The 27,400-nt window shown below is 46.1% G+C and overlaps 1 protein-coding gene across 3 annotated transcripts in view; it reads right to left on the reverse strand.

Annotated features, from left to right (window-relative positions):
• Positions 1–26,973, reverse strand: part of INPP5D (inositol polyphosphate-5-phosphatase D) — a 64,464-nt gene extending 37,491 nt beyond the window's left edge. For 2 of the 3 annotated variants that reach the window (XM_054074668.1, XM_054074667.1), the window contains exons 1-4: positions 26,836–26,973; positions 25,897–25,950; positions 23,352–23,575; positions 18,109–18,172 (exon numbers count right to left, since the gene is read on the reverse strand). In XM_054074668.1, coding sequence (XP_053930643.1) covers positions 18,109–18,172; positions 23,352–23,575; positions 25,897–25,905 — 297 coding nt within the window. In that variant the 5' untranslated portion in view covers positions 25,906–25,950; positions 26,836–26,973. Of the gene's footprint in view, positions 1–18,108; positions 18,173–22,730; positions 22,781–23,351; positions 23,576–25,896; positions 25,951–26,835 lie in introns of those variants that run through there. The other variant, XM_054074669.1, reaches the window with a different exon arrangement.
• Between the last annotated feature and the right edge of the window lie 427 nt (positions 26,974–27,400).

The raw sequence follows: 27,400 nt of genomic DNA on the forward strand, positions 1-27,400 counted from the left end.
AGCGCAAAGCAAGCTGGAGCCACCGAGCAGAGCGCAACAATGAAATCCGCTTCCCGCCTGCCTCCCCCTCTGTTTAGTAACTATTTCCTCAGGGTTATCACAGGATAGATCTTGTTTTAATTGCAAAGCAAATTATTTCAAGTCATTAGAAATGTGGATGGCAAGTGTCATCTCCACAGCAACACAACACATGCCCAGAAATGTGCTCACACAGCTTGCAGGATGCTGGTGGGCACAGAGAGCAGGAATTCCTTCCGTGGGTGACTCCTCCAGCGTCAGTGCTGGTCCCTCAACTTTGTGCTGCTGATAGCCACAACATACGGAAAGGAAACACCTAGTGAACATACATAATGTAGGGAACAGCCCACAAAACAGCAGAATTGTACAAAGGACTCTGGGTAAGAGCAAATCAGAGAATAGAAATTATACAGTGGGAAACTCCATCAGAAAAAAACCTGTCTTTCCAAGATCTATTAATGGTAGTGCCATATGTGATGCAGGAAGAAACTCTTCTGCTGTACTTGGTGCTCTAAGGCCTTAGCTGCACTGCTGTGTCCAGCCTGGGGCATCACTTAGAATCATAGAATTACAGAATCACTAAGTTGGAAAAGACCTCTTGGATCATCGAGTCCAACCATTCCTATCTGCCACTAAACCATGTCCCTGAACACTTCGTCTACCTGTGTTTTAAACACCTCCAGGGGTGGTGACTCCACCCCCTCCCTGGGCAGCCTCTGCCAGCGCCCAAAGACCCTTTCTGCGAAATATTTTTTCCTGATATCCAGTCTGACCCTCCCCGGGCGCAGCTTGAGGCCATTCCCCCTTGTCCTGTCCCCTGTCAAAGAATACTTTGAATGGAACACATGAAAACACCATAGAGGATTGCAAGGAATAATTATGAGGATGGCTGAAGAGCTGGAAAATGTGATTTACAAGGGAAGTTCAGAGGAAAGGGACTGGTACAGTCCGGCAGGCTGGAGACATCGCAGCAGCAGTCACACGAGCTTTAAATTCTCTTATAAAGAAGATGGCAACCCAAGTACAGCAGATGTGGCTGCAGTAGAGGATGTTTGGATCAGATCTCAAGGAACTTTGCCAGGCAGAAGCTGCAAAGTCAGGCTGCTGAGATAAAGCATGCCCCTGCGTCTCTGGAATCACTGCAGAGCAGCCAGGCATTCCTCACAGCTGGCTAGTGGGCACCTGATCTTGCTTCAGCCTGAAAACAGGGCAAACCCAGAGCTCAGAGCCCTCTCAAGGCCTCCTGGCAGCCCAATTCAGTGACTGCAGGAAGCCCTTTGCAAATCTTCCTGCTGTCTCTTCGTCCAGGTTCTGCTACATCTTGAAGGAGACTAGTAACACTTGTCATGACAGCCCAGGCGTTTCAACTGCATCCCAAACCAAGGACTCTTGGACCTTCTGAATGTCCTTCTGACTCCAGCACTTTCAGCTGGAAAACTCTTTTGCCACAGCATGTCTTGGGGTCTCCTGTCCTCCAGAAACTGCTCTCAGTTCTGCAGGTCCTTCCAGTTGCCCATTTCCCTTCCATCTTCTTAACGCTCACTGTACAAATCAACCAGCTACAACTTGTTCTTGCCTTCACATTGAATAGCTTTCTGGGTTCTTGGTTTCATTAAATGAGGTATGACTAACTCCTTTAATCGTCAGTCTTTAGTTCAATCTTGTGATGCCTTTGCCAAATTCATTCACCTAAACTTTTCGGCATATTTTTATGTGGCTGAGATAATCAGACCTTTTTTTATTTCTGGTATAAAAAGGCCAGCAGGGCCCAGCCTACGTCTCCTCTTCTTCATTACTTCCAAGCAACACCATCTGACCACACAACACCTTGACGAAGATACTCCAAATACGGGCTTGCTGGGAAGAAGCTCTGAATGCACCTTGAAGAGAAGTTGCGAGTGGCGCATAAAGACATAAAGCAAAAAGAGATTTTAAAGATGTGAAGCCTATGTGAAGCCAGGCGAGGAAGTGGTTAACTTGGGGTTCATTACACCAATTGTATAAATAGATGGCACAGGAAATCTGGGGCCCTCAGAAGGAAGAGGAAGTGTTTTCCTTTCCTGAGCCAAGGCACAAGGAGGAACTAGGAAACTAGTCATCTGGTTATATTGCTTAAGGCCAATCTTTTCTGACCAGAATGCCTTAAAACAGGTATTTAACCCCATATATAGGCATTTCGGTAACATTCAATAAGTCTTCCAAGTTATAAAATTCTTGCAATACCCACCAGCTGAAACGGAAGCTGAAAATCAGGTCGCTTCTCCTTTGGTGTGAAAGGCTGGCAGGAACTTTTTTCCTTTTTGATATGAAAAAAAAGTAAATTCTTAGGCTTCCCGCTTTGGAAAAAAGTTGTCTCTAAGACTGTCTATTAGCTAGGCAGTCTAGGTGGCATCTTTCAATTTGGCTCTCATGTAGGCAAGCTTTGCTGTTTCCCTAAAGAGCTGAACCGAAGAGATAAGAAATCCCCAATAATTTATTTTTTATAAAGCAATCTGGTTTCAGTTTTGTTTTGTTTCGTTAGAAAACATTTCTTCTTTTTATATCAACTCTCGTGCTAAGAAATTCAGGAGCACTTCACAGGACTGGGATCATAGACAGGAATCACAGCTGGGAGGAACAGCTACTTCCTAAAACACAAGCCACCCAGAAACGGACTCAGTTTTGGACGCAACACCCCAGGGCTGAGAAGAAATGGGGCTGACTAGGAGTACGAAGGGAGACGAGCAAGTGCTGAGGAAAAAGGGGGACCCTGTGACATGGAAAGTTGGGAAAGGAATGGACTTTAATAAGTGGTGGGAACCTGTGAGCTGGCAAAGGAGTTCAGATGCTGAGTAAGGTCAGCGAGAGGGCCTCCAGCAGTGGAACTGAGCACCAGAGAAGAGGCAAGAGGAGGAATCCAAGGCAGCACGTGCCAGCGAGTGGCCGGAGCAGTACATCCTATCTGGAAAAAAAAATCTATCAATTTTGGGGAAAATGGCACAGTGTAAGTACAGTTGTAAATTACTTAACTTGAATAACATTGGAGAGAATGGAAAGTTAACGGTCCCTGTCTCCTCTGAGAGAAGAGAAGGCGGTTTTGCCTTAGTCTGTGTGCAGTCTCGTCCTGGTGCTTATTCATGTCACTTTTGCTACAATGGCCTTTTACATTTAACGCTTTCAGTGAAAATAATGGAAATCTAAGAGTTCTGGCAAAGACGGCTTCAGAATTTCTGAAAGAGATTATTCATGGAAAGGAAAAAAGAATTGCAGTATAACAACAACTAAGGACGTATTAGTTCTAGTTTGTGTTCCTGGCTGAAAATCAGAGATCTAAACAAAAAAAAACCAAACCAAACCCAAAGTTAAAAGAGTAAGAAAAAAAGAAAAGTACTGTGTTTTCAATCCTATAAAATCCCCTGTGTTCCTCAAATGCAGACAAGCTCCATTTCTTTAAGAACAATACTGACTTAGGAGACACTATGTGAATAACTGGCACCGTATCACAATTCCTTGAATTGAAAGAAAAAGGAAACCCTAAACCATTTTCACTCTCTTTCACACTAGTGTGCACAGAACATTTGTTAAAGCTCAGCACTTCCTTGCTTGCAATATGTGCATGAAATTGGAATCCTATTGCTGCCAGCTGGGTGCAAACAAGCACCCTTGCCTCCACTGCTCATTGGGCAGTAGAGAACATCATGACTTCACTTCCAAACTCTTGGGTACAGAGCAAATCTAGATTAAAACCTGAACTCCCTCCTGATCCGATGTTGGCCAGAACAGCTGTCTCACTTTTTCCTATCCTCACTGTCACGGAAACGACTCGGGAAGCACAATGCACTTTGCTCGTGCTCCATTTCAAATGCTTAACATTTCCTACATGTGGAATGTGAGCCCAGCCTGAGTTACTCTTAAAAAGATTCTGACTGTCATATCTGCCACTTCTGATCTCTTAGAGTTTCCCTCTATATGGTCCCACTCAGGCTTCATTCTGGCAGCCCGAAGACTGGTCATGTTCACAGGTAGGAAGCACTCCCATGGCAGAACTGGGACATTTGCAAGTGAAGGGAGTCTGTTGAAGAGAAGGAACATGGAGTTCTCAGTAGAGTACAGCTCGCTGCCAAATTTTTTATCTCAAGTTCCTTGTTAAAACTCTACATTCTAAAGAAAAAACATATTAGAAGTTGTGGAAGGTAAAGAACTTAGAACTAGATGATCTTTACGGTCCCTTCCAACCCAAACTGTTCTATGATTCTATGGAAGTTCTTTGAACTGGCATTCTCCCACACAAGATAAAGACATCAGTCATAAAAATAACATACCCAGATCCTATTTAAACACCTCATTCTACTTTGCTTTGCAACTCCAGGATTCACATGAAAAGGGTGGTTAATTGACAATATCTAACTAATATAGTTAGATAAAAACCAGTGGGAACCCCAAGCAATTAGAAAGCACCAACACCACCTACTCCAGGTAGTCCTTCATGATAAATAAACCATTCAAACTCTAGCAGGTCCAAAAGATTTAACCAACACAATGTGTAACGATCCAACTCAGAGCACCAAGAGAAACTTCCTGAGCAACCAGCCCTTTCAGCATTTCTCTGTGTTTTAATAAGATTTACATCAACAACAAGCAAATAAGAGTATGGTTCCATGGCAGAACATGAGGGACTGGTATTAAATTTAGCAATAAGGAGCAAGTCAGCTGAGTTAGTGATGAATGAGCGAAGACTGCAGATCCATGGGGATCTGATGCAATTTTCTTAGCACTTCTGTAGCTTGTGGGTAGACTTTAGTAGAACTTTTCGAATACGCTACTTCTAACAACTTTTGTAATTTTACCATAAGCTTTTTGAGCTTTTTGGTTTTCCACTGAAAACCTGAAGCACTGGAAGTACTTCAGAATGTATCTCACTTCAGTGATTACCACCACAAGCTTGAAAAGGCAGGTCCTCAAGAGCCAGCAAGACAACATACTCATTTCTAAAGGCGGTTTGTGGAGGTCATCGTGCTGATTTTGTCCGCACTCACTGTTGACAGTAACTGAGCTGGGGCAACTACTGCAGGTCACCAATACTTGCTTTTGGCTGGAAATTTCCATACACCCTTCAGCTTTTCCCTGTTTAGAAGGCAATAAATACATCCCCAGGCAATGGTGTGTGGGGTTTGAAGTCTGTTGAGAAATAACTTTTATCCAAGATGGGTGAAGGCGTGCGTACTCTGGCTCTGCCTGCCCAGCAGGGCTGGACTCCTCAGCTCAGATCAGTCCTACACTAGATTTCTGGGGGGTTCCTCTAGCCTGTGCAGGCAGACAGCGAGGGATCCATAACCAGCTCTCTGCTTTCCCCATTGTCTTCTCTGCTGAATGAATCCTAGTTTCAACAGACAACAAGCAGCAAATATGCCAGAGTTACATAAAATATTGAGTAGAAAAAGAGAAAATGTAAGATTGAAGAAGTAACACCAGCTGAAGACACGCTGCTGGAGCAAAGCAATGCAGGCAGAAGGTGTGTGTAGAACAGCTGCATTCACCACATTAAACTGCAGAGCTTTCTGGGACTGCATAATTAAAAAAAACATAAGCAAAGCACAGATGAGGTTAAGCACCTTAGTGTTACAATTTCCCACCTCCAGCCTGCAAAATTTCTCAGACTTTCAGCTACAGCAACTGCTTTCTATTTTCATGCCACTAAGGGTGACCCCCGGTCCTTTCTTTCAAGAGACTCTCCCTAATTTCTTTCGTTTACTGCATGAGTAAAACAAACCTTTACTCAATTAGAAGCAGGGACTGAGCCATCCGTGCTGATTGCTCAGGGATATGGTTTGGTGGCGGACACAGCTGGACGCTATGATCTTTGGTCTTATCCAACCGAACAATTCTACGATTCTATAATTGAACAGATAGAGAATCCAGCCTGAAGAAGCACTGTCATTTAATAAAACAAACCACAAAACTAACCCCAAACATAAAACATCCTCCAAACCCTCTCCCTTTATGTTCTTCCCTGAACTGCACCTCTGGAATAAAAAGAGTGGATGTAGTGTTACAAACTTTTTGTTAGACTCTGCCCTCCAAATTTTGACCTAATCCAAGGTTTCTGATTTTGCACGTACAGGGATGTGGCATGCAGTGAAGACAAACATCTGGAAAGGCTACCTGCGAACAACCCGTGCTTGCTGCATGTGGGTTCCACTGCATTCGATCACAAAGAACACTTTATCCTAAGACTTTTAAACAACACGGGTCACTACATCCCCGTTAAGTTCTGGAAAATGAGGTCTAATCCAGAGTTCTCTGGAAATTTTAATTCAGGTTCAACTGCCTGCTAACAGGCGGCAATCCCAGCCCATAGGGAGCTTTGCTATCCCGTGCCCACCGGGGTTTGACGAACCCAGATGTGTAGGGTGTTAAACATGAGGAAAGGAGACCTTCACAGCTCTGGGATGGAACAGAAGGGAACCGACTTAAACTTTCAGAGGAGAATCAAGATGGAAAACTGTCAGAAGTTATGAGCTGAAGGAGATATAAGTCAGACAGTGGGGCAAAGACCTAGGAACGACTGAAAGCTGCATTGCGACTTCATTCTCTCCGAATCTGAGCTATCTTTGCTAAAGTCTGTTTCATTTCCCTAAACTATTTTGTCATTTGAAAGCAAGCCCTGTGTGGTTTTGCATTTACACAGCAATCTGAAAACTAAAGGATTCTCAATTGCTATTAAAACTTCATGAAATACCTTCAACCACCAAAAGGTACATTTTAAAAGTATTGGTGGAACCGATCTAAAACAAGCGCAACCACGACAACACTCTCAATTGAACATGTAGTTATTTAAAGGTGATTGCATCTTTATATTTTATATTTATACCAGCAAGAAGCCGTAGTGCAAGTGCATGCAGGGTCTATCGTTGCCGTTCCTCGAGGCTGCAGAGCAGACTGAGTGAGCGAGATCTCACTGGAGCCTCAGTATTAATTGTGACTTCCTTGGGTGAGTTACAGCTCTGCATGGGAGACGCAGCCTGCAGTGACACATCTCATCAGCAAATCAAGATATATCTCTGAAGAAGACAGAGCATCACCCTGGCAGTAACAAGTGCAGAAGCAATTTTGTCCAGATGGCGATATTTGCCATAAAACTCATTGTAAATAAATTCAATAGTGATGATCTCCAAGACTCATTCCTGTCTTAAGTGATGAGGACAAAAAAACTCAGATAGCACCAACAATACATGAACTTCTCTTTCTTTGAGAAAACAACTGAAGATTTGCCTGAAAATGAGTCCTTTTCTCTGTGACCCATTATGCCTCAAAGCACGGAAGCAATAAAACATAGTGCTTCGTTACCACTCAGCTGAAAGAGGAATCATCTGTCGTCTCCCTGAATACTTTAAATTCAGTTATGAAGCTTCATTGGAATTCTTTGGAAATATGAAAAGGATAATAAAATGAAATGGTATAAGAGGGAGGCTTGTGGGACACAAAGGCTATGTGACTGGGAATATCCTAAAGCTAACATCCATTAAATTACAGAAAAACTAGAATATTTTCTTGTTGACAATATTGGTTGTGTAAGTCTCGAATCATTTTTCCTCACCGGCCATAAGAGGTTGAGACGTCCATGAAAATTTTCATTTTGTTCGTCTGGGAGATGTTGAACCGCATGTTCCCAAGGTGCTCATCTCAATTAGGGCAAAACAGAGGGGCTGAAGGGAGAGCAAGAACTTCCTAAACTATAGGAGGGGAATGGTTTTAAGCTGAAAGAGGTGAGATTGAGATGAGATCTTAGGAAGAACCGTGTTCCTGCAAGGGTGGGGAGGCCCTGGCCCAGGTTACCCAGAGAAGTGGTGGCTGCCCCCATCCCTGGAGGTGTTCCAGGCCAGGTTGGATGGGACGTGGAGCAACCAGGTCCAGTGGGAGATGTCCCTGCCCGTGGCAGGGGGTGGGACTGGATGGGCTTTGAGTCCCTTCCAGCCCAAACCATTCCATGATTCTATGATTATATTTGCTGCTGGAGAAGGTTTCTGTGCTGTTGGATGCTAAGGTCCCCACCCTCCTACCAAATTCTTTGGCCCATATTTGTGCCAAGAGCAAACCTGATTGTTTGCACGCTAGAGCCCTTATAGCGGGAACTGAAAGATTCAGTAGGGTAGGAAAGAGCAGGTGGTGGGGATGTGGTTGCGAGTAATCGAAGGACAGTAAGGTAAAATAATTATTCTTCTAAACGAGTAATTGTTCAGCTGGTTACTGCTTAGCAGCCCTAATCTTCGGAATCTTTAAAGTATTTTGCGGTGCCTGGAAATTGCTTTTGTACATTCAGCGACAATTGCCTTCATACAGTTTTCAATTGTTTAAGTGTGACGACGGCTTTCTGACATAACACATTTCTTGGAGGGCAGACGGCAACCAAAATTGATGACATTCTTTGACATTTCACTCTTTGGAGTGAAATTTTATCTGAAACCACGTCCAGCTCTGGAAAAGTGATTTCACTTCATGGCATGCATCAGCTTTCAAATAGCCTATTTAATTTCTTGAAGCTTGAAAAACAAATTAATAATATCACTTTAACTTGATTTAAGCCATCTTCCCTGAACATTTTTTTTTAATATTTTCAGGAAACTGGAAACTTTCTGGAAGGTTCAAACTAGACAAAAGCTGGATATGGTTTGTTTGTATGAAGAAATTTGTATACTGAGATATTCAGGAGCAGGAATGTGCCTGTTTCAGGAAATACCCAGTTCTCTTATTAAATGCTCCTTCTTTCAGTATTTCATAACCTATGAAATATGTTTACTCGTACCCTTAGATGCAACAGCGGAAAAAACATTTTCCTTGTATAAACAGATTTGGATAGTTTGCAGAAACACGAGGCATAGATTTCGCTAAGCTCTGACTGCAAATTATTTTCAGTCCTACATGTAAAAACTATGAAGGGTTTTACAAACTGATTTAAATCAACGTTAAATTATATCAAAAAATATTAAAACTGGAATATCTACAGTTTTCAGTAATTAAGTGAAAAATAGTATAATTAAATTTGGGCATACCAGGAATGTGTTTCCCTAACCATTTTCCAAACGTTACTCCTAATTATTATCTAGTTGTCCACTTGTCTTTTGTTTCTATCCAAGAAAAGCAATTATCCTAATTATACCTCAGCCCTTCAGTGCCGACGGAGTACCACAAACAATGCAAGTTCTCCGTGGTAGTGACAGAAAATCAACCCCATCCTTGGAATTAACTTTTGTTGAATTCACTGTTACGCAAAGCATAAAATCCCACTTCCTCACAGAAGCTCTGCGGCTCTGAACACCAAAGAGCTCTTGGCTCTCCAGTGAGGACCCCAACTCCAAAGCTTTGCTGGGACCTGCTAGTGGCAGATAGGAATGGTTGGACTTGATGATACAAGAGATCATTTCCAACCTGCTGATTCTATGATTCTCTGACCTTTCTGCCTCTCCCTTCCTCTAGAGTGCTGGCTGTCCAGCTGCTGCCCCCCAGCCCACCGAGCATCCTTCGTGGTGGGATGCTTGGTCTCCTCCTGCCTTTCAACACAGAGGGAAGCCAACAGTGCCCGATGCCTCACGGCTGCAAGCAGACCGTAGATATCTTACAGTCTCCACACAGCCTGAAAGTCATATTTTGGGGGGGCTGTGCTTGCCCTGCCCTCCCTGGAGACCGTGAGGTTTTAACATCAACCTGAGTAAGCAGAAAATCCTTACAACGTTGTGAATGAGCGAGCATCACCCGGAAGGTTTTGCTTTGCGTATCTCCCACAGCTCAAGTGTAACTTCATAGTAGAAAAGTTTTGATCAGATAGAGATAGATCAGCAAAATCTAAGGCAAAGCATGAAATCCTTCCTATAGAAAACCTTTTCTTGGCCACACGAATCAGAGCAGCACAGCAGATTAAAAGAGAATGACAGAAACTTTGCATCTCTCTAAAAGGGCTCACAAAGGATTCGGTACTGCAGGTGTCACAGCCAGACGCTGCCTCCGATGTTGGTGACAACAGCAGAGACACCAGGAACGCGGGAACTGACCTAAACTCAGGCTCTTATCAGATCTTGCTGGCAGGATGGGCAGCCGTACATCTGTTCTCTCAGAGCAGGTTTGCAGGACAGGTGAAGCTTTTACACTGAGCTCCACCCTGTAAGACTCAAACAGAAGCCAGAACAAATCATGCCTAGAGGCAGGGACAATCCTGCTGACCTGGCCTCTCCTTCTGTGTCTTGCCTAGCCCAGCACAAAGCATTTTGACCTTTCTGGGCTAATTAGCCAACCCATGCGCAGACAGAGCACAAATCTAGGTGTTTCCCCCAAAATACGTTCCTTGAAGTGTGCTAGAGAGGGAGGGGGTTTCAGCAGGAAACCCCGTACACAGAATTAATCGTCTCTCCTCCCTTCTGGGAGCCAGTGCTGCAAGTACACTGTAACCTACAGCTTCAGTGTCAGTTGATGCCGTGAGTCACAGCCGCTGGCCTGCTTTCTGACTGCTCTCATAGCACCGTTTGTTTCCTGTTGCGCACAGCCTCCTACCTGACTAGAAAAAAATAGACAAAAAAAAGCTAGATGATCCCTCAATGTAAACCAGCACTGCCACGGCACCCCTCACTTTCACCGAAGGCAGCAAAACCTACGGGTAAATAGGGCCAGGTCCTCTCTTTGCAACAAATAGTAGGTATAAACATAAGTTAGTTTTTAAAAGCCCTTGCAGCGATGGTGAATCTCAGCACGAATGAGATTTTGTGTTTGTGCTCACCAAAACCATTCTCTGGCACTAGAACTGCAAAACTGGTATCTCCCACACTTACTCACGGAGCAGAAGCTGCGAAGACGGATGCACATCGCTGCTTTCTGTCAGGGCAGCTCGGACAGCCCGGGAGGGTGAAGTGAAAAGGAAAAGGCAAGCAGTGACTGTAAAAATACTGATGTTTTCCATACTGTAACACAGTCTCTTGCCTGGCATGAGAAGAAAGGTAATCCACAGAAGGTGCCAAACTCTGGAGCTGGTCAAACGGTTTGGTTCAAACAACAAAAAAAAAAAAAGCTTATTAAGGAAAAGAAAAAGAAATTTATGCAAAATTGAAGGGGGTTGGAACATGTGCTAAGCAAGGCATGGCCATCATTCAGTCCCACTCTCCCCCACTTTTTCACTAAAAGGGTGAAAAGTTCAAAATCGCTTATCTGGACTTATTCAAAAGGATGTCCCTTTTTTTTCCATCTGAAATAACGTTTTTCTTCAACATCCTGGCAATGCTGTGATAACATCGGAGATGTTGAAAATGAAACATTTCACCTGAATGTGGGGTTTTTTTTCAATTTTCTAGTTTGCTTGAAAAGTTCAAGCGGTTCCTACTCCAGGCTCTGTTTCTGCCCTCTCCTGTGGAGCAGCCAGGACACACACACATTATTCAAGGTGTTCCGAGTGATGGGAAGCCTCGATCTTTGGCAGCCCACAACATTTCAAGGCAGGTACCCACCCTGCGGCAAGAGCTCTGACAGGCGTGAACGGGGAGCAGACTTAAGAAAAAGAAACACCAACAGGTTGTAAGAAGGAGAAGGAAAAAGCAACCTTGCCAGAAGTAAGCAGCGAGGGTCGGTGAGGCCCAAGCCCTGAGGTGGTGGACAAATGTTTCTGGTTCAAGTTGTGAGCTGCAGAATGGAAACGTTACACGACTGAGCGAAAGCAGCAGGGCCTGCCCACAGGAAAGCGCTGGGAGGTCGTACCTTCCTCAGGCTCAGAGATCAGACAGTGCCACACGGCGCAGGAGGATACGGCACACATCGGTAAAACCTGTCCATGTCACTGAGCTACCAAAAGCCTACTCTGCAGATGAGCCAGTTTCTTAAGGAGATGCCACCCTCAGCAGCAAGCTGAAGCTGTTCCCAGAATTACAAGGCTGGTGTTTTGGGCAACAGCCCTGTTTGTGCAGTGTGGACAACTGTCCTTCAGGATGTCCCCTCTCAGCCTTCACGCAGAGTGGCATGAGCTGAGCGCTTGATCCTGCCCGTGATTCATGAGGTGTTATCTGATAGACAAGAGGCCTAAACTCAGATGCAATCTATCTGCCACGGAGAAATGACTGCTTGCGCAGTAGCTAGATTGCCGATCATCCATCAGATAACACAAGCTGCAAACTCTTAGTTGAGATGAGCCAGAAGCCTGGAGAGATTAAACTCCACAGCGTTTTAAAGATGCTACCATGCTACCCTATACCAATTTGTACTTACTGACCAGCCCACTCCAGCATCTTCTTCCTTCTCACCACCTCTTTCAAGCATCCTCACTCAGGAGGCAGTTATACCCTTGACCGTGAACTTTTAAAACTGCAGCATATAAAGCCAACACAGGGTGAAGAATTAGGCAAAGGCAGTAGCACAGTTTTTCAACAGCAGCTTTTGACCTCAGCGTCTTCTCACGCTGAACAAGAGATGATGGGAATCTCCTTACCTGACTTCAGCCTGTCACGTCTGGCAGTCTGAGGGGGTTCTTTGGGTTCTTTAGACAACAGAGAGAGAGACAAGACCTGCCAAGTTCACGCACCAGAGACAGAAATCTGTTTCTTTCCTGCTGACTGTGGAGATACAACTCAGCTTCGACTACACACAGCTATGACTGCACACCTAACACGAGGGGAGTGGATACTGATGTATCTCATCCTGGGAAAGTCAGCAAGGGACAGCTATTTAAAATTACTTTTGGTAGCCCAATCCTCCTTAACAGAGCGGGACTGAGTTCCCCATTTGTAAAATGGGAACAAAAGCACTTCCCCTCATTGTGGAGATGCTAAGATCACAAGGAATTCAGATTCTGCAGCTCTGAGGGTCAACCTCAAGATAAAGGAGATGCTTTAAGTGACACCATAGGAAAGTTTTATCTTGTGTGAAGCTGGATGGCAAGAGCTGACTATAGACACACAGCTTAGAAAGAGTTTTAGTGTCTTTAGTGATTCCCAAAGACTCTGCTACTCCATTCCTCTCGCACAAACAGGATTACACTCAGCTAGTCTCCAGACTTTCAGCAACTCTGCACTAATTATGCCTCCCCTTTTGAGCACGGGAAAATCATATTTGTTTTTACAGAGAGGAAAGCTGAAGCCCCCCAGCTGTGACTTGCCCGACAGGAGCCAAGCTAACTCGGGGGCAGCTGCTTTCCAGCCTCGTGCCCCTACTCCTGCGTAACTACATTTTTCACTGTCTTCCTGCCTCAGCTTCTCACTGTTTTACTGCAGGCTAACAGAGATATCTTGATGACTAATTGTTCTGAGCCAAAGGACAAAGATCGCCGCTTGCTGTTACAGATCCTGTGTGTCAAGGGGTTTTTTTAACTCCTTCCCCCTTCCTAAAATATGTTTTCATCAGCAGGATACATCTTTGATTCATCCAAGCCATAGACTTCTTTGCCTATATTTTAAAGTCTGCTTGATAAAGGAATTTTCAGCAGTCCCAGAAAAGAAGGGAAAGAATTTATATTTGTCTTTAAAGAAAAAAGTCTATGACTACAACCTCTGTGGCCTGGTTTGTTTTGGGGGGACACCAGTTTGATCCAGAACATGGTAGGCAAGAGGGATTCCTGACTATACCGACTGTTCTCGAGCTGCTGCAGTTGCAGAAACCTGATGGCAGATCATGTTGTCCACCACAGAATGAGGGAAGGACATATGCAAATATTTTTTTCTTCAGCATGAGTGCAAAAATGTGCACCTCAATGCAAAAATATGCAGCTCCTTTTCTGCCAGCTGAACCTGAACAGTTAATTTAACCATGCAAAATACGGCACTGAGCAGCATCGCCAGTGCAGGACCAGGCTCTAACTGAAAAAAAAAAAAAAAAAAAAAAGAAAATTAAATGTATTTTCCAAGATTCAAAAAACATGAAGCAGCTTTAAAGGTGAAAAAACTCCACAGAGTGGCAGAGGGAGAGCTGTCATGTCGCAAGTGCTGTGTATGTAGCTGTGATAATCAGATATCTTCTGAACCTGCTGTCATCATGACAACTGTCTGACAGACAACAGCTCAGATCTGGGCAGGAAGACAACTTTGTTAGCTTCAGGAAGGAGCACTGTGCAGGCGAGAAAAGGTCACATTGCACGACCAGGGCCCGTGTTTGTAAAAAACATAGGCTGATCCCAGGATTTAGTATTGAATCTTTCCTATGTCTCTAATTTTTTTTATAAATATGGAAATGAGAAGCATCTACTGATTGCTGTAGAAGAGCAACGAAGCTGGTGAGGGGCTGGAGAACAAGTCTTATGAGGAGCGGCTGAGAGAGCTGGGGTTGTTTAGCCTGGAGAAGAGGAGGCTGAGGGGAGACCTTATTACTCTCTACAACTACCTGAAAGGAGGTTGTGGAGAGGAGGGAGCTGGGCTCTTCTCCCAAGTGACAGGGGACAGGACTAGAGGGAATGGCCCTGAAGCTCTGCCAGGGGAGGTTCAGGTTGGATATCAGAAAAAAATTCTTCACAGTAAGAGTCATTGGGCACTGGAACAGCTGCCCAGGGAGGGGGTCGAGTCGCCTTCCCTGGAGGTGTTTAAGGAACGGGTGGATGAAGTGCTGAGGGACATGGTTTAGGGAGTGTTAGGAATGGTTGGACTCCATGATCCAATGGGTCCTTTCCAACCTGGTGATTCTGTGTGATTCTGTGTATTCATTTAACTCCTGTTCCGATTCCATAGGTTTAGTAGACTCTTTTCTAGTGGGATTTTTTTAACATCAAGACTCCTTCCTATTCAACAGCTCTTATGTCCTTGTACAGCAGAACTATTGGTTTTTAAAAATCTGATCTTTTAAAAAACATGAAGTAGGTTTTGGTTTATGCAAAAGCCAACAGACACGCGACCATAAATGCGGCCCAGCTGGAACAACGTACCAAGAGCAGCAGCCAACAACATGAGACTGTTTTACTCTGAGCCTCACCGTGTTGCCAGAAGCCATCCCCCTTCTTCTGCCTCTCCCACGGAAAGTGGAATAAAGCAGCGCAAAATAGGAGGTGGTGAGTCTTCAAAACATGAGTTAACAACACACTTTATTTAGCCTACTCCTGATACCCAACCTACAGCTCCTGGCACCCCAGCATACAAAGGTGTTCCGCCACAGTCCCTCCACATCCCACAACAGATAAACAACAGAAATCCCTCACAATCACAACACAGACGCCAACGTAATCTTACAAACCAGCCTGGCTGCTCTTCTATTGATCGTATTTCCTGAAGGGATCTAGTAGGTTTCAAAAGGTTTCATCCATAAAGATCCTATGGAGTCCTAATAACACCGTCAGGATCAAGCAGGATTATAATAATCACTTCCATCCCATATTTATTTGTAAATAGTACCCTGCAGAATTCTTTATGTAGAACTAGAAGGTGAGGAGGAGAAGGTGTGAGCAGTGGGGAAAGCCCAAGCTGATGGACATTAGTCACATCTTCTGCTTGTTTGTAAACCTTGATCCAGCGTGGGAGGTGTCCATTGCTACAACAGAGAGAAATGCTGATTTCTCATGCCTCCAGTGCTCTGATTTGTCAGCGGATTGGAATACCTGCACATGAAAACAGGTCCTTTGTCGTGGCAAAGCACTTACAGGTCCAGTACAAACTGGGAAACGTAACTCACACCTTCCCAGGTTGTAACGTACAGAATCATAGAATGGTTTTAGTCCGAAGGGAACTCAAAGCCCATCCAGTTCCAATTCCCTGCCATGGGCAGAGACACCTCCTGCGGGTTGCTCCAAGCCCCATCCAACCTGGTCTTGCACACCTCCAGGTATGGGGCAGCCACAACTTCTCTGGGCAACCTGGGCCAGTGTCTCACCACCCTCACAGGAAAACATTTCTTCCTAAGATCTCATCTAAATTTCCCTTCTCTCTCAGCTTAAAACCGTTCCCCCTTGTCCTGTCCCTGCACTCTCTGATAAAGGGCTCCTCCCCAGCTTTCCTGTAGCCCCCCCTTAAGTACTGGAGTGCCACTAGACAGTCTCCCTGAAGCTTTCTCATCTCTAGGCTGAACAATCCTACACGCCAAGCCTGCTCCATACCTTAGCTGGTGTGTCCTGGGAGCAGCCTGCAGCCCTGCACACAAACATGCTGCTCTGAACTCGTATTTTAACCCCTCTTTGTAATTGGTGCCCTTCTAGAGGCAGCATCACTCACACCACACGCCAGCAGGACCAGCGGAGCCTGAGGAGGGGCCCAGGGCTTGCCTGGGGTGCTGAGGGCCACCTGGAGCACTGGAGGGCAAAGCATGGGCTGTGTAACCCCGGGCCTTTCTTTCATCGCATCCCTCGGGTGAAAAGCCAACATATGATCATTTCTGTGCTTGTTTTCTAAAAGACAAAGCCACTGCCGAACTCATACCCTAAATCCATTCAGAGTTAAGGTTCCAAAAGCTCCCTTCCTCATCCCAGTGTCAGTGCAAAGTGCAAGGACATCAGCAGCAGCACCAGGCTCCCATCCTGGCTCTGCCACAGGGCTGCGGTGGTGCTGGGATAGTTGTACCTATTGCCTGCGGTGCTTCTTTGTGAGCAGGCAGCCCAATGAGCCACTGATCTCTGCAGCGGCTCGAGGGACTGTAAATAATGATAAACACCCTATCACCTTCTGGATGCCTATATTACCATTACTCTACATCACACCAGCACAATATGCCAAAACACATTATTTAGGACAATAATGCTGAGATATAGCAGATGGTGAGGAAAATCAAGCATTACTTTAAAGAGCCTGCAGCATGCCGTGTGGAGCCAGGTCAGAATGACAGGTTATTCATTCCAGCTGAGTGCTGGCCTTGCGCTAGCAGCCTGCAGAACCTGCACAGCCTCCTCTGAACAGTACTACTCAGTGGTCTGGGAAAATGGATTAGCTTTAGCGATGTGCCATAGTACCGCATACACACCCAGGTCACGTCTGGCATAGTGTCCTGCTGCCAATTCCTCCTCAGGAACAGAAGTACCGTGGAAAGTGAGGCAGAGATATCTCAATAGCTCTGGGGGAACCAGCAGGAGGTGGTGAGGCCAGTTGGGACGCTGGGCTGGTGGCCGGTCCTGGGCACACAGTCCTTGTGAACACCACACCAGGGGCTCGGCATCGGCCTGGGTGGCAATACAGCTATGTTTGTGCAGAGTGGCATCCGAGTGGGGAGCCTCAGAACAGCCCAAACCTGAGCCACCCAAAAGTGGTTCTCAAGGGAGACAAGCTGCGTGCATGCACTCAGGACACGCAATCCACCATTCTTACCTACAGCTGAAAGCAAGCTGCTAGGTCGCAGCTCTTCTCACTAACCTGATCCCTTTAGCTTCAGATAAGCTGCTGTTTTGGTGCAGATTCCAAATTAAAACTGGTGATCCTGAAGCAGGTCAGGAAATGCTGAAGTAACGTGGTGCATGTGAGCTGCATGTGGATTTGGCAGAAATCTGTATTTCTAGCGTGGGAAGCTAATTGTCATCGGAACTAAGAAGGAACAAATGTAGACTCACTTTGAACAGCAGCGCAGACTGGGGCGCATGGGTAGCATGGGCATTTCTGTTCCATTTTACAAGGGACGTTCCTGTAGAGGATGGGTAGGCTACAGCCCCCGCTGCTCCTAGTAAACCCACTGCTTGAGGCTGTAAGAGAATATGCCTCCCTTCCCACCCCGACTTTCACGATATATATTGAGAAAACGAGGGCTGAGAGGTGGTACAGGAAGGGGAAGTTGCTCATTCGGGATCCTAAAGCAGAATAGGAATAAACAGAAGGTCTGAAACTCCTGCCCTCAATCCTAATACTTTGTGGATCCTGCGACCACAACTCAATTTACATTCTCTGGGTTTGGGTAAAACTGTGCTGCAATTTTGGATTTGAAAGATCCACAATGTGTAGACAAGACGCTGGCTTCAAAGGAAAAGGTATTGCTTGAGCCTAAGTGCTCAGTTATATAAAACACGGCAGTGCCACTGGATTGAAGGCATATACGTTAACGGTTGTGGCCACAGCAGTGGACTGGAGGCTAGCACTGCTCTGCCAGAGGCATTAGTTAAATTCTTAAATACTTTCTTCTCTTCATGTTAGAACCACTGTGAAAGAAAGCAGTGAGTGGTTTTTAGGTGCATCTTCGTAGGATCTAATGGCTTACCTGGACAATTAGCTTATTTTCTTTATCTGGCAGAATTCGGTAGGTATAGACGCAATTTCGGAACCTGGAACAGATCAGAGGAGATCTGGTTAGACCATGTGCAGAAAGGAATCACACTGTGGTGCTCCTCCCCTTAAGAAAAGCTATTGGAAGAACCTGAGATGCATCAATGTCTTCACGTACAAGAGTTTTAAATATTTCTCTTTATTTCTTTCCCTTGAGTATGTGAACTAACATAAACCTGTGTATATGTTAGTTCTTGGTCACCGAGACATGTTTGCAGATGTCACTGCAGAAAGTGATATCAGCATCAGGCTCAGAGTGAGTTACTCAACTCTTCTTCTGGCCGGAAAGAAAGAAAACACCAAATGGCTCTAGCTGTCAGTGGAGTGGGCGTCTCAGGAAGGAATGAAAAAGCAGAAATCCAAAATACACAGGGCCAAAATCAGCAATGAATGAGTAAAGTGAAAAGCTAGAATGTGCATTGACTTGTACTGGAAAAAAAAACCCAAACAAATAATAGATTTCAGCTAAATCACAGTAAACCAATTGATTGTTAGACATGTTTCCAGGCAGAAATCCTAAACAACAGCCTAAATGAGAATCCGCCTCGCTCTCCTGGTGCGGATGCACACTGTCCATGTGCATCTGTAGATCGTCAATAAGGAACATTTCATCCCACCTAAATTCAATTAGATTCTTATTTAAGGGGGGATGGAAGAGTCTTCTCAGGTGGAGGGCCGTGTTAATGAGCCCAAGGGAAGCCTCGGCAGTGCTGTGAGGTGGTAAGCGTGACCTTCCTCAGCAGCTGTGAGACTTGCAGAGTTTGCCCAAGAAGCGTTGACTAAAAAATGCATTTTTACCTGTCTCCCAACAGATTGATCAAATCTTTTAAGTCACCTGCAAAACTCTATGTTAAAACATACAACATGGCTTTAAGCCAGCGTATGATTTCAACCCCTTTCTCTCAAAGGGAAAAACAGAATCCACTCCCAGAGCTTCCTTGGCTGTAACAGAAACACTGCATTACCTGTGGAATTGTCGTGAAATGCCCAGCTGGGGAAATCAGGGAGAACAATAAAACACCCTCATCTCTTTTACAGTTGTTGTGAGTCTGTTCACCATACACCTTTCAGAATCACTCCATGCAGGAGAGAGAAAAACAGGTTGGCAGGATTTTGGGAAACCTTATACAAGGAGTCACAAAGAGCAAGTGGAATGAAAATAAATTACTCATAAATCACAACTGAGCTTTTCCAGGGTGTCTGGGAGATTTTTTTATGTATCTACATGAACCTGCATGGTGTGATGGCATTAATGCAAAGGACACGGGAGAACTGGAACTCCTCCCAGAGCTCAATACCACTGCACTAAGCAATGTAAGACCATTTCACAGGCACCTGCATTCATTCATTCATTCATTCATTTGTTCGTTCACACATCTGAGGATCTGGTGCAGAGCTGGCAGGCACAGAAATGATCCCCCCGCTGCTTCGGATTGCCACAACACTGCCAAATTCACCAAGCCCATGGCAGTCAACTCAGATAGGCACCAAGGAAGGGTATGGGGTTTGTTTTTATCTGTCAATGCACTTCTCTTACACCATTTCCTCCTGCTGATATGCAAACAGGGCTAAGCAGAACTGCTCCTGCAGCTGATGAAAGAAAACACGTGTGTGGAGATTATGAAACTGATAAACCAGCTCAGTGGCTCTTGCGTCGCAAGGGGACCCACCTCGTTACCTTCACAAAAAGTGCCCCATCACACAGTCCTGATGAGGCTGCTGTCACAATACTTGGAAAGCGGTTTAGGCTGAGGACGGGCAATTTCAATGGAAGATGAGAAAAGAAAGGCTGTTGGGTGAGACAGGAGCAGGGAGGGACGCTTCCTAATATCTAAAGCAGGTATCCAGGCTGCCCAGGGGGGTGGTTGAGTCCCCATCCCTGGAGGTGTTTAAAAGGTGGGTAGATGAGGCGCCTGGGGACATGATTTAGTAGCAGACAGGTATGGTTGCAGCTGATGATCTCAAAGGTCTTTTCCATCCTAATGATTCTACAATTCTATGATTCTACCCTCTTTAGCAGTCCCCTAATTTAGTGCCTGTGGATGGAGAAGACTGGAACTCTTACTCCATTTCTATCCTTCGTCTTTCTCTCCTCAGAATCCTGACTGTCAAGTTACGTGGTCACAATTACTGTCACATTCCAGGTCCACCCTAAAAACTGAGTTGAGTTTAGGATTGCTCAACCATTGTTCAGGCTGTCTGTGTTGGGGGTAGATACGACATCAGCCACAGTTTAAACACGTCTCCAAGTAGTTTGTCATCTCTGTCCTCTCAACCAGAGGAAAAGCACCCAGGCTTGTGTTTTCTCTTTCCTCTCCTGCTGCGCATGTTTTTATGCACAGGTGATGATGTAAAAACTGGGAGTGCCTGGAAATTCCAAACAGGACATGGTGCCAAGTGCCCTATGAGAAGGATGGTGCCACCAGGGGATTGGGAATGGGATTCACAGGCAGAGGGATTCCAAAGGATCTGAGAGGGATCCCAAAGCTGCAGCTAGCCTTTCAAGGGTCATCTCTAGACTCCTGCAGCCAGTCACACACCAACAGAAGATCCCCTGGAGGAACGATACCAGCTCAGACAGCACACCGTGAAAGCTAAGCATGCTCTTTCTGATTTCAGGCTCCAGGCATTCCTCATCAGGTAAATTAAAGAGCCCGATGTTTGCCAATAAACTGGCAGATCAACCGATCCAAGCAGAAAGGAGGAAGAAAACGGCTTTGCTTCTTGCCTTTTTTGGGGCAGTGTGACCAGCGGAGCAGAGGACAGCAGTGCAGGGAGGAGCTGTGTTTGCTGACTGCTTCCACTGCCAGTGAAATGCTGCTGCTCTGACTCTCAGAAAAGGAGAGGAGCTGCTCTTAAAAGGCCCCGTAAAGACACCTCCTCTACTTGTCTATATTTATACAAACACCATGTTTCTAAAGCAGCTTTTCAAGAAAATCAATATTTCCTTCTATTATCTAATAAGCGCTTTTGTTGAATTTTGACTGATCTGCCCAATAAATATTAGAGCTTTGCAGAATATGACACTTCTTTTTCAGAGCAGATTTCGTGGGGTTTTGTTTTCCTTATCTACACAGAGTTGACACTTTCTCACTTTCAAAGTAATTCGCTTTTTATTAGAACGTTTTGCAGTCAGGCTTTCAACTCGCCTCTCTCAGTCTTTGTCTCCAGTCTGTTTTTCCAACAGAAGTGACTGAAGAGCTCACACTGCAAACATCTTCCAGTCAATAAAACAGCTGAAACTGATACATCTCTGAGGAAGTTTTCAGCTCCAGCAAAGCTGCCCGTTTTGACATTGGCTGGGAAAGACTGATTCACTGCCTTTAACCCTTTCTCTTCACAAAAGAACTGCAAACCAGCATAAGCTGAAAGCTTGTCAGGTATAATACTTTGAGAGAAGTTTGTGAGACATTTCTCAGACTGTAATGAATGCCAACCCTTTGCACCGCAGATCCGGCTGCTCTTGGCTGAGAAACCTGGGTACTCCCAATCTCTTTAATTAAGCCATTCATGTTAACCACCTCAGAATGGATTTAAGAACCTTTGGCTCCCGGTTCAGAAAATCCTGGTCATGATATTGTTTCTATTTCCTGATCCCATGTCTCTCAAGTCACAAAAGGCTTTCAAAGTTGGCTGCGTAAACATTTACAATGGAAAAACTTATGCAAATGTATGTCAGTCGACATTTTTACAGCACCTTCCCTTTCTGTAATCCCCACCACCACTCCATAAAAATATTTTGTGTACAAAAAATCAAAGCGGTCGTACTAAAAACACTCAATGGAAGCGACGGTCTACTCTAGTAAGACATTCCCTGACTTGCAGCTCGGGCACTCAGCTACATGATTGCCCGTCCTTCCTCTCGCTCGTCCTGGCTATTCATCTGCAGTTGCCCTTCATTCTTTGCTCCATCCAGAAAGACAAAACTCTTCCCCAAGTTGTTACAGGCAGGCATAGAGGCTGTCTGCTCCTTGTGAACACTTCCACTACCCATCCGCCTACCTCTGCCAGTCCAACACCTACGCTCACAGGGCAGTTACTCAGCCCCATGCTTTTCTGCCGATGAATCGTCTGCGGCACTGTGCTGTCACCAGAAGTCTGACCTCAGAGACAAGCAGTTAGACCAGAGTTATAGACAGCAGCACTGCCTTTACCGCTGCAAGAAATACACTTTCAGAAAGAAACTACACCGAGTACTGAGAAACCCGCCTGTGATTTAATGTGGGGTAAGGAGGAAACGAGTTTTATTAAACTGCTGCGCCACGGCAGCAAAGCCGATCTGATGGGCAGAGTGGGGTCCCACAGAGGCTCTCTTGAGCTCTCCCAAGCGCAGAGCACCTCATATCTCTCTGTAGTGCAAAGTCAAATGCTTCAGACTTCACCTACCGCCTTCAGCCTGCTCCTCCCCCTACGCTCCAGCCTCCAGAAATAACACCCACCCCTCACAGACCCAGGATGGGAGGCACTGCTCTCGGGTCCCCCGTCCCAACCCGGCACACAGCGCTCAGAGCTGCCAGCACTTCTTGCCTCTCCCCATTTCCCACACGAAATATTTACCCTGCGAGGCACATTAATGATGCAGATAGATTCATCGCTGTGCCAGGTGTATCACACACTGCTCCGGGAACTATTTCAAGCCTTTTGCTGAATGGGACATGACATTGTGGGTCAAACACACTGAACCAGAGCATGAAAAGCACCTGGGAGGGCACCACAGAACCACAGAATAGTTAGGGTTGGAAGGGACCTTAAAGATCATCCAGTTCCAACCCCCTGCCATGGGCAGGGACACCCCACTAGCTCAGGGTACTGCACTAAACTGTCCTTGAGCTGTTAAAATACGTGACCCAGGCTGTTAACAGGAGCGACCAAGAGGTTTTATTTTCTCTCAGAGCACAGCTGCAGTATCTTCGATTCTTCTCACCATTTGAACCACAGGCAAGAGCAGCACGAGCAGGGCAGTAGTAAAAGCATATGGGCTTGTTCAGCCCAGCCCTGCTCCCACAACCCTTCCCTACCCTGTGGCCCAGGCAGGTGAAAGCAGCCCCGCTCGGATGTGGGCTGCACCTTCCCAGCGGGTGCAGTGGCTGTTTGTTGGAGAGGGTGCGGGAAGTGACACCCTGCACAAGCTGGGACAAAAGTGTCCACGTGAAGCGCGAGGTTGAAAGCTGTACTTACAGCACGCAGAGTGCGTATGCCGAAGCAATGGACTCACTGGCCCGCACAAGGAAGCTGCCATCCTTGCCTACTTTGGAGAGCAGGTCTTCGGCTCTGGAGCGAGTGATGTTGCCGTGGTACCAGCACTGATCCATTTCTGGAGCTGGAGGAAACCCGAATGCCAATGCAGGAGCTGCCTGTGTGTCTGTGTGTAACGATCGGGCAGCTTTCAGCTCACCAGCTTCCTGTTTCAATAGTACAGAGAGGGAAAGGAAACTCAGCCGCGGACAACTTCCTCAACTCAAACAGCTCAGAGAGTGAGTGTGACATGTTCCTGCAGCCCCCGCTCTCCCTCTTCATGCAGCAGCTGAGGTCACCAGCAAGCCCGTGTCCCTTGCCTTTCCCTCCCCTCTCATGTCCTGTATCAAAAAGTCCCAGCTGAGCATCTCTTGTGCTCCCCCACCGATTCAGTCCCCCAGGCTCTGGTGGTCTGCCATTCCATTTACGATCACTTGCCAGACACTTGGAGTTTCCATCTTCTTCCTGTCTGTCTGTCCTACCCACTACAGGTCTCCATGGGGAATAAATAAACGCAGACTGATCAGAAACACACCGTGCATTAGGATACTCAGCACTGACTGCCTCGTTCCTGCTTTGCCTACTCCTTGCATCTAGCTAGGAGTGAGGAGGAGACTTTAAAGAACTGAAAAAATACTACCCCTACATGTCTCTGTGCACAGAAGCAGATGTAGAGGCTGATTTGCTCTGGGGATTTGTGACCAAAGCTCCCAGTCAGCTACCGTGAGATGGATTCAAAGATCTTTCCTATTCTAAACCCCCGAAGGTGGGATGGAGCAAAGCCATTTTTGGCAACCTGCGTCAGAGAGCAGAGAACTGGAGCTTTCACTTCCCTTTTCTTTGTCTGCACATCTGCCCCTGGGCTGTGCTGCGTGGCATGCTCGGAGCGGCATCTCCAAGCCGGAGCAATGAGGGGCATGTTTGCAGCAAAGATGGACATTGCTCCAGGGGCACTGCCTGCACGGCAAAACTGGTTGCCTACCCCGTAACTTCAAACCCTTTGCCTCTGAAGGCACCACTTTTGCACATCCATGTTTGAGCTATACCTAAAAGCAGCAGCTGAGCTGGGACTCGGAATACAAAGCGAGTCCGCAGGAAGGGCAGGCACTCTGCTAGTACTTTGCAACCCTTAACTCCCAGAGCAGGGAGAAGTGCTGGAACCGTGATACCGGGATCATATACGCAGTGCTGCCTCTGTACACAGCAGGGACAGCAAAGCAGGAGAGAGCAGACTATTACCCAACAGGGAGAGACAAGAACCTGTGGGTATGGAGAGGGAGAGTGAACCAGTACAGCCCAGTATTCATCCCTGCCTGGCCTCCAGTGCTTTCAGTTATCCAGATATCTGCTCTGCAGTGATAAGCTCAACCTTTGCCGCTGACATTAAACCGTGGGCACCAGCAACTCAAAATTGTGTGGCCAGAGTAGAGCTCTGTGAAACAGGCAGAACTGCAACGTGCAGGGCTTCCTGTCTGCGCTGAGCAAGCGCTGTCTACAGACCAAAATTAGCTCAGCTGGATCTACCCTTCAGCTTCCCCCGGATCACAGAGGGCTTTAGGATCCAGACTCCCGTGGCTTCAAGTGCTTAAATCAAGTCAGATGCTGAATGCCATGAGGTGGCTCTGCCTGGACAGTAGCTGTAAGCTCTTGTAACAAATTACAGAGTGGTTGCAAACACCATTTTCCCCAGAAAGAAGAGCGTCTACGTGTGGCAAAGGGACTGTGCAGCTCCTTGGGCAGTCTTGCCTGGCTGCAGCGTGCCGCTAGCCTCACTTGTACCAGCTCTTTGGGGTGTCTGGTTCTGGCAGTAGCTCTGGAGTGCAGCTGCAGCAGGAAGCAGAACAGCTCTGAATGTCAAACCGCTGCTTGACCTTACAGTGCTCTCCATGCGAGGACCCACATGTCAATGCAGAGTGGACAGAGCCGATGCACAACATGAGTTTTGCTGGAATGAAACTCTGCGTGGAGAGCTTCTGGTTTACTGCAAGATAATCCAAGGTAAGAGAGAGGTACAAGCCCTCCTCTCTCTACCAACTTTGGTTTTTTAGCAAACTGTTGCTATTTCCTCCAAATGTGCATGTCTCCTATCCAGCCACACACAGCTCCTTGACTTGGAGACATAAACAAGGGGAGGGGATCCAGACACCTGTAACGATTGTAGCAATAAGATGTAAAGGCTGGTTCCTCTGCATACTTCTTGGTCTCAAAAGAATGCACAGCACAGCTCCAGCTGCTCAAAAGGTGACTCCCAATCTCCTCACACAAACAGCTCTGTGATGGCTCATTCACAACACTGCCTGAAGAGGAAATGGCATTGGTTTTACTTCTCATGGTGCTGGCATGTGAACTCTGCCGCGCTGGAGAAAGACTGATCCCTGCGTGGTCAGCACACACGTGTGTGCATGTCCTGAACTACCTGATTCCCAAAGGACAGTGTTAACTTCTGTCCTGCACAGAGACAAGAGGCTGTTCTGCAGCAGATACTTACACTGTTCATTTTCTTTCCATTCGTGCCTGTGTCGGAGAAGTCTGGTGAGTCGATCTGAGGAAAAAGAGATTATAGAAGTTACCTAAAGGGGAGTTGGAGTGTTTGCCATAGAGGGGGAATGCACTAATTGTCCTGCACCAGTTACGTGGTGGCTGGTACGGTGATACTACAAACATAGCCAGCACAGCCCTGAGGTTTCCACAAGGAATAGGATGTGCTTCGAAAAGTCTACACGGTCATCCCACAGTCGGGACAAAGCACCGTGTGAGAGCTGTGGTAAAACAAAACAATAATGGGTACATCTGTCAGACAAATCCAACCCAGACTCAACAGAAGCTTTCAGATAACTGCAGCAGCAGCAGTATTTCATTTAAACTTACTTGAGATTATGAGGCCACAGACAAAGAACTGGGACGTATTTTGATGTTGGATAATAAAAAATTATGGCTCTGGCAGTCTATGGACAAGGCAGACATTATTTTTCCCCACGTTAAGGTATTATTCCAAGCTGTCTCTCAGACATTGCAATAAACATTTGATCTAAAGTGAGTTTGCTACGGATGTCCGGGTAGTATTTTACCAGCTGTCTGTGAACTCATCAGCCTGTCCAGGACCAGTAGATAAATACAGTCTGCAGCATCATTCGAGATGGACATCGGTCACCCCAGGTCCCCGTATATATCCAATCTGTGCAGTGCATCAGCAAGGCCACTGCAGGCCTTGGTAGGATGAAAAATTCTCAAATATGTGCTTTCATGTCATGAAAAAGAAGTATTTCATAGTATGCCTGATGAGGGATGTTAAGGCTATAGGAGAGCAGTTACCTTTGCTCTAGTCTAGATATAACATTCCCTCATTAGGCATCAGCATCAGGCAATTGGCCACAAAGGTGTATTTAGACCCTGGCCTACGCGTAAAGAGCACATGAGTAATACTCACAAAGTACTGGTTGGTTGGTTGAGCCACTCTGCGCCACTCCACATTACTGACCTGCTGTTTGGGAAAGGCTCAGGAAATTACAGGTATATTTTGAAGGCCATGAGATCACTTCCTTGGTTCAGGCAGCCTCCAAGTGCCCTGAAAAAAACCTAGATAGTGAGAAAAATCAGGGTCCCTTCTCCCACTGCCCCTGAAAGCTATCAAAAGGCACGGGTGGGAACACAGAACAAGCAGAGACTGGCAGACCTGAGCGGTGACAGTGCAAAGGATCCTACGGGACCCGCTAAGCACTCCCCAAAGGGGATGCGCTCTGAGAGCACTCTTAAAAGCACGTGTTTTTCTTCAGCAACAGAGCAAACAAATATATTTTCCTTGGAGCCATCCCACACATGCACATACACACAATACAGCACACAGCAAACAAGCACAGACTGGTTCATAGAACAGAATTTTGTCCAGAGGCATGGGAAAAGCTTTCCTAGCTCCATCTGCTCTGACGTGTCTCCCTTGGTACCCATTCATTTCGGGTTAGTCCTTTTGTCTACTCACTGCATAATAACTCCTT

This window comes from Cuculus canorus, chromosome 9 (genome assembly GCF_017976375.1).
Source record: "Cuculus canorus isolate bCucCan1 chromosome 9, bCucCan1.pri, whole genome shotgun sequence".
NCBI classification, from domain to species: domain Eukaryota; kingdom Metazoa; phylum Chordata; class Aves; order Cuculiformes; family Cuculidae; genus Cuculus; species Cuculus canorus.